This window comes from Spermophilus citellus (genome assembly GCF_964194105.1).
Source record: "Spermophilus citellus genome assembly, chromosome: 3".
Classification (NCBI taxonomy): domain Eukaryota; kingdom Metazoa; phylum Chordata; class Mammalia; order Rodentia; family Sciuridae; genus Spermophilus; species Spermophilus citellus.
In genome coordinates, this window is record NC_138184.1 from 10,201,700 (window position 1) to 10,209,066 (window position 7,367).

Here is a 7,367-nt window from a genome sequence, read left to right on the forward strand (position 1 = left end):
GGCGTGTCCCGCGCGCTGATTGGTCAGGATCCAGCGCTGCTGTGGAGCCCACGGCAATCGCGCGCCAAGGCCAGCGCCTGCAGCGCTCCTTCTTGCAACTGGCGGCGGCCGCTGAGGGGGTATGGATTTCAGCGAGTTGGAGAAAGACAATACAGGCCGCTGTCGCTTGAGCTCGCCAGTGCCCGCCGTGTGCCGCAAGGAGTCATGCGTTCTCGGCGTTGATGAAGCGGGTCGGGGCCCTGTGCTTGGTGCGTCCCTAGGGCCAGGGAAGGGGAGGGGCGTAGTAAGGGAAAGACAGTCGCCCTGGAACCTGAGTCGGGATTGCATCCGACCTGGGGAAGCGTGATGACCATGAGTTATAGTGGGATGACCATGGCATCGGTGGTGGCACTGAACAAAGCAGTGGTGATGGAAGAGGGCTGGTGGCTGACACGGACTCACTAGTTGGACCCTTGTTCCCAGAAATCTTGACATTTCTCCTCCCCAGGGCCCATGGTCTACGCCATCTGTTATTGCCCCTTGTCCCGCCTGGCAGATCTGGAGGCTATGAAAGTGGCAGGTGAGCCTGAAATACACTTCTGAGGACGGGGTTCCTGGGCATGTGCGGGGTGGGGGGGGAGCAGGTGAGAAATCTAGGGGAAGAACAGGAACTGGGAGAACAAGCTGCCCCCCCCTTTTCTCCAACTCTCCTCCCAGACTCAAAGACCATGTCGGAGAGCGATCGGGACAGGCTCTTTGCCAAAATGGAGGAGAACGGGGACTTTGTGGGCTGGGCTCTGGACGTGCTATCTCCAAACCTCATCTCTACCAGCATGCTTGGGCGGTGAGGGGTGCTTCAGAGGGGCTGGGGTGGAGGGGTAGGCCAGCATGGCCTAGGTGGGCCCTGTGGCTGGAATGGGTTTAACTGAGCTCTACCCACCACTGCAGGGTCAAATACAACCTGAACGCCCTGTCCCACGATACAGCTGCTGGACTAATACACTATGCATTGGACCAGGGTGTGAGAGTCACCCAGGTGAGCTGACTGTTGGGTTGCCTCTATTTAATCATCTTTGGATGAAATGGAGGTTACCAAGTGCAGTGTGGCCTAGGGGTGGAGCTCAGTGGTAAGAGTATGTCCTTAATATGTGCAGGGCCTTGAGTTCAATCCCCAACATCAAGAAAATAAAGAGGGGCTGGGGATGTGGCTCAAGCGGTAGCGCACTCGCCTGGCGTGCGTGCGGCCCGGGTTGGATCCTCAGCACCACATACCAACAAAAAGATGTTGTGTCCGCCGAGAACTAGAAAAAAAATAAATGTTGGAAAATTCTCTCTCTCTCTCTCTCTCTCTCTCTCTCTCTCTCTCTCCCTCTCTCCCCCTCTCCCTCTCCTCTCTCGCTCTCTCTTTAAAAAAAAAAAAAGAAAATAAAGAGATTATAATTGTTTTAAGAAAAAAGAAAGTGCAGTGGACAGATTCAACATCAGATCATCAGCAGTGCCTCAGGCATATTCATTGCTGCCACTGAATCCCTGCTCCTGTTCCTGACCTAAATGTGTGCTCCATTCCTGTCTAACCTGAACCCCTATTCTAAAGGTCTAGAACGAGTCTCACGTCTGTCCATCTTCCCACAGCTTCTGTCCTAGCCCGGTGTACCCTCTGCAACCTGGAAATCTGCCCTGCTTCCTCCCTGATTCCCCCACCTTCATCCCCTTCCTCTCCAATCTGTTCCCCACACAGCAGACGGTTGTCTTTGTGAAATGTAAATCATGACATTTAATTTTATGATCACAGTGGAAATTAAATCAGGAAAATTGAGTCAAGTGGGGGAGAATGAGATTAAATTATCAGAGAAAAACATAAGTCAGCATTGCATCAATTGCTCTGAGTCAAAGATGGTAGGCTTTGTGAGAATTACCAGGGGAAATAACTCTGACACAGGAAATGTAGCAGGCAGACTTTGCTGAGGAAGTGGCTGAGGCCCCAACCCTGAATGCAGAGCTGGTGGGTGATGCTATACTTAGTGTTTCAAGGCTTAATCTGGAGAAACAGATGGTCAGCTGGTACACAAAAAGTAAATATGATTTCTGAAAATGATAATTTCCATAGAGGCACCACTTGAACCATCAGCTCCTTGACCTCACTTCTATGCTTCAACCATGGAGCCTCCAATCAGTTGTTCAGCAACATCCACATGGTTCAACCTCAGGGCCTTTGCACTGGCTCTTTCCTCCTCCTGGAACACTCTTTCCCAGATCTCCACATGGTTTATTTCCTCACTTCCTTCAAGTCTCTATTCAAATATCACCACTTTAGATCTTCCTTGTCAGTATTTAAAATTATAACCCCTTTAAACTTTTTCCTGTTCTGTACTTATCCTGGTTTTTGTCTTTGCCCTCACCAAGATTTTCACCCAACAAAGGCTGAGATTTTTCTGTAGTTTGCTGCCATGTCCTTACTACGTACGACAGCATCTGGCATGCACTAGGTGCTTAATAAGTGTGCAGTGTCTGCAGCATGATCAGGCAAAGCCTTTTGTGTGTGTGTGTGTGTGTGTGTGTGTGTGTGTGTGTGTGTGTGTAGGGGTGCTGAGGATGGAACCCAGGTCTTTGTGCATTCCAGGCAAGCACTCTTCCACTGAACTGCATCCCTAGCACCAACAAAATACCTTTTACATTTAATAAAAGTCAATGTCAGTCTGGGAAAAGGGCTCAGTGGTAGAGCACTTTCCTGGCATGTGTTAGGACCGAGGTTCCATTCCCAGCTCCCTGAGGAAAAAAAAAGAAAATGATTGTGGGAATTGAAAACAGCAAGTACAATGGCTGAGAGATTGGATCCTTTGCACAGTTGTTTTTCCAGCTGTTTGTTGAATGAGAACATTTCTGTCACCATGATAGGTGTTCGTGGACACAGTGGGGCTGCCAGAGACATACCAGGAGCGGTTGCAGCAGCGCTTTCCTGGAATTGACGTGACAGTCAAGGCCAAAGCAGATGCCCTCTACCCTGTGGTCAGCGCTGCCAGCATCTGTGCCAAGGTCAGCCCCCCACTGACTGTGGATGATTTCTGGCATCTCTCTGGGAGGGACCAGCCTTGGCTCCCCTGGGGGAAGGAGATTCCAAGTTTCTGTCCTGCCTGCAGGTGGCTCGAGACCAGGCAGTGAAGAACTGGCAGTTTGTGGAGGACCTGCAGGACCTGGATGCTGATTATGGCTCTGGCTACCCTAATGGTGAGCAAATGGCAGTCAGGCCTGCTCTGCAGCTGCCCTGAGACCCCCCACTGTGGTGGTGAACAGTGACTGTAGCTATGTCGAGCACACTGCTGGAGGTTTCTAAAACGTTCTGGCCGCTCTGCTCCATAGCAGAAGAGGCTGAACCCCAGACACTGTACGTCTGATCAGGGCCTCGTGGCCAGTGAGTGGCAACTGGATTCCAGCTCATAGGCTCTCTCCTCCCCTCCCTCATTTTGCTGTCTGGAGCCCCAGAGAGTGAGAGACTGAGCTGGGCGTGGTGACGCACACCTATGATCCCAGGGACTTGGGAGAGTGAGGCAGGAAGATCAAAAGTTCAAGCCAACCTCAACAACTTAGCGAGGCCCTAAGCAACTTTGGAAGACCCTGTCTCCAAAAAGGGGGCGCTAGCCATGTGGTTCAGTGGTTAAGTGCCCCTGGGTTCAATCCCCAGTACCTGCCACTACCCCTCCAAAAAAAAGGGCGGGGGCTGAGACCAAAGGTATCTGCTTGTTAAGGGGAAGGAGGCAGGGATGGGGGTCCTGGCTCAATCCTGTGGCCTCAGTTTATATCTGTGATCTGTGCTGTTCTCTCCACCACGAGGCTCCGTGTCCTCATTATACAATGAAAACAGTCTCATACACACCTTCCTGCAAACTTCATGCATGCATCAAGGGCAGGTGTGAGGATTCAGTGGTGGAGCTGGTAAAGCACTTGCCCCGCATTCACGGGCAGGGCTTTTATCCCTGCAGTGCAAACAGAAAGATACAGTGAAGGTTTGGTAGTTGGGTTCAAGGATGGCTCCAGTCCTTTTGAAGCTGGGTGGGGAGCAGAGCCCCTCAGGTGATTAGAAGTCAGGGTGCCTGGTACTTGCCATGCAGGGCTGAGCCCTGGGGATACAGCATAAGTCAAACATCTCAAGGCCCCACTGAGCTCCTCCCTGTGGAGAGAATGGGTGTTACATTGTTGTCCTTGGGGGTCAGAGGCTATCTCAGAGGCAGTCTCAGCACTGCTCAGCCAGGCACAGAATGGGAGGGAAGGACCTGCCTGTGCCAAGGGCCTGAGGCACAAAATGCCCCAAGCACTCAGGAGGAAGTCAAAGGTGAGTGGACCTGGAGCTTGGGTGTTACCTTGAGACTTGGGGACTGCTGTCATTGTCTGTCCCACCCCCAGATCCCAAGACAAAAGCATGGTTGAAGAAACACGTGGAACCGGTGTTCGGCTTCCCCCAGTTCGTTCGGTTCAGTTGGAGCACAGCCCAGACCATCTTGGAAAAGGAGGCAGCAGATGTTTTGTGGTGGGTGCTATAGGAGGGTGGGTGCTATAGGAGGGTGAGTGGGAGGGCCAGGCCCCGTCCCGGAAGTGGTCATGTCACTCTCTCCACAGGGAGGACTCCCCAGCACAGGACCTGGAAGGACCTGAGAGGATCACCGCCTACTTCAACAAAGGCTCCCGAGCCCGCCCCCGTGCCCCCCACAGATACTTCCAGGAGCGGGGCCTAGAACCAGCCACTGCCCTGTAGGAGGAGCCTCCTTCCTCCCCAGGCCTGCCTCCCCTCACCAAGGAGGATTAAAGTTGTTGAAGGATAAGCAAATGGAGGGGTTGTCCTTGGGGCCAGAAGTGGTATGGGAGTGACTTCAGCAGCCCGATGCAGCTGCTGCCTTTTGGGTAGTATTGGACTGATTTGATTTTTAAAATACAGCCCTGCCCTGGGACTGGGGGGTAGCAGTGGTAGAGAGCCTGCCCAGCACACACAAGACCCTTTCTTTGATTACCAGGACCAAAAGTCCTGTGCTGTGTAAGTGTGTTTCTGCATAAGGATGTTTCTTGAAGGGGACTGCAGGTACAGCTGAAAACTTCCTCTCACCTAGTGACCTCCGACATTGGCGCCCAGTACCTCACTCAACTGTGTGGTGATGTTGGTAGAAACAGATGGACGGCACTGCCAAGGGAGAAAAAAAATGCAGCACCAACTGGGCACAGTGGTGCCTGCCTATAATTCCAGGGATTTGGGAGGCAGGAGGATCACAAGTTGGAGGCCAGCCTCAGCAATTTAGCAAGAACCTGTCTCAAAAAATAAAAATGGCTGGGGGTGAGCTCAGTGGTAAAGCACCCTGCGTTCAATCTCCAGCACCAGAAAATGTATGCCTCAGTCTGATGCAGCTCACCTGTGGCCCCACTACCCGAGGCTGAGGCAGGTGGATCCCATGTTCAAGGCCAGCCTAGGCAACAGCAAGACCCTGTCTCAAAAAGTAAAAAGGATTGGGGATTATAACCCAGTGGTAAAACACAAGGCTGGGCAGCATGTAAAGTGGCTGTGTGGATGTAGTGTAAGGCCAAGGTCATTCCCAGCAGTCTGTAGCTGCTGCATCTTGGCTCCATAACCAGCATTCTCTCCCCCTCTCCTGGTTCCAGCTCCTGATTATGCTTTGGAGGGAGCTGCTCCTTGCCCATTCCCGGTTCATGGGTTCAGGTGGAACCAAACCCCAACATCAGGCACCAACCCATAACCCAAAAGAGGCTAATGGCGCACGGCATAGTCTATCTTAGCCTACTAGGAAGAGATCCTGTCCAGAGGAGAGCAGGAAGACCATCATTTAAGCACCAGGATATAGATAGCTATTCCTGAAGCCTACCAGTGTTTTTGGCACTGGGGTTTGAACCCAGGGGCACCTTACCACTGAGTTACATTCATAGTCTTTTTGAGACAGTCTCACGAAGTTGTTGAGGCTGGCCTTGAATTTGCCATCCTCATCCTGGCCTCCAGAGCTACTGCACTGGCACCACTGTTTTGTCTTGAGGGCACTTTCAACTGAATTTGACTCGCAGCTGAAAGAGGCCTGCTTGCTACCCCCCAATGGGACACTTCTGTTTGTTACTCTAGTCTTCCCTGAGGACAGGGAATAGGCCTGCAGTGTTTAAGTGTATCACCTGGCACACAGTAGGCCTCTGCTAACCTTGCTCTGGCAAACATCTGAAAGGAACATTACTCCCTTTTTTAACAGATGGGGAAATGGGTTCTCCTAGGGCCTGGGGATAGGAGTAATGTTCACGGCTGGTTGTGGCGGATCATGCCTGTAATCCCAGTGACTCAGAGGCTGAGCCAGGAGGATTGAAAGTTTGAGGCCAGCCTCAGCAGTTTAGCAATACCCTCAGCAACTTAATGAGATCTTTTATCAAAAATAAAAGGGCTGGGGATGTGGCTCAGTGGTAGTGCTTGACTAGCACAGATGAGGTATTGGGTTTGATCCTCAGAACACATAAAAATAAAGGTATTGTGTTCATCTACAACTAAGAAAATTTAAAAAGGGTGGAGTGGTTAAGCACCCCTGGGTTCAATCCTGGGGCAGGGAGTGATGTTCACTGCAGAAATCCTAACCTGTGTCTAGTTCCTCTCCCTAGGCAGGACCTGGGATGTGGAGGAGGGGATTGCCAGACAGTGTAGGGTCTGCGTGCTCAGAAGGGAAGACCATGAATCTTGTCCATAAATGTCAGGGGGCTTCTTGGCAGGCCTGGCAGCACACAGTGGAGGGCACACCTCTTGTCCTTGTCAGCTCCCCTTGTGCCCTCCTATGCCCATCCGTGACACCTGGGTATTCTGAGTTGTAACAGCAATCCAGGATAGAGGTTGTTGTCAGTTACACTCTAGTGTCAATCAGCTGCTAGCTGTAGGTCCTGAGGATTAGAATTTGGGTACATGCCAGGAGCGGTGGCACACGCCTGTAATCCCAACAGCTAAGAAGGCCGAGGCAGGAGGATCCTAGTTCAAAGCCAGCCTCAGCAAGTTAGCAAGGCCCTCAGCAACTCAGAGATACTCTGTCTATAAAGAAAACACAAAAAAGAGGCGGGGGCTGGGGATGTGGCTTAGTGGTTAATTGCCCCTGAGTTCAATCCCCAGTACAAAAAACAAAAATCCTGTCATTTTGAGGCCATTCTCTGTTTCCCCAAGAAAGAGCGGTACCACGTGCTCTAGCGGGAAGCTTTATTTCAGAAGGAGAGGGTAAAATTAGTTGGGAGTTGGGTCGTTTCGTTTCTCGGATAACCTGAAGGGGGACCCTTCTGGGAGCCCCAGGGAAGGAGGGACAGGACTCTGGGTATTAGAAGGCAGGGAGGGAGCCATGCCTAGGGAAGGGACGCCTCTTTTCTTGAAGGCCGGGCGCCCG

General features: G+C 51.9%; 1 protein-coding gene across 1 annotated transcript; it reads left to right on the top strand.

Annotated features, from left to right (window-relative positions):
• Window positions 1–90: 90 nt before the first annotated feature.
• Window positions 91–4,891, top strand: LOC308644620 (ribonuclease H2 subunit A). The gene is made up of 8 exons (XM_081286006.1): window positions 91–248; window positions 488–559; window positions 697–823; window positions 928–1,015; window positions 2,875–3,012; window positions 3,117–3,204; window positions 4,378–4,501; window positions 4,591–4,891. Exons 1-8 carry the CDS (start codon window positions 122–124, stop codon window positions 4,724–4,726), a joined length of 900 nt encoding a protein of 299 aa, XP_081142132.1. The 5' UTR covers window positions 91–121; the 3' UTR covers window positions 4,727–4,891.
• Window positions 4,892–7,367: the final 2,476 nt, after the last annotated feature.

Excerpts from the sequence above, each read along its gene's own strand:
- LOC308644620 (XM_081286006.1), top strand. The coding sequence starts at position 122 with ATGGATTTCAGCGAGTTGGAGAAAGACAATACAGGCCGCTGTCGCTTG. Across the intron at positions 1,016-2,874 it reads AGGGTGTGAGAGTCACCCAG|GTGTTCGTGGACACAGTGGG; the intron begins GTGAGCTGACTG and ends TCACCATGATAG. Across the intron at positions 3,205-4,377 it reads TGGCTCTGGCTACCCTAATG|ATCCCAAGACAAAAGCATGG; the intron begins GTGAGCAAATGG and ends TCCCACCCCCAG.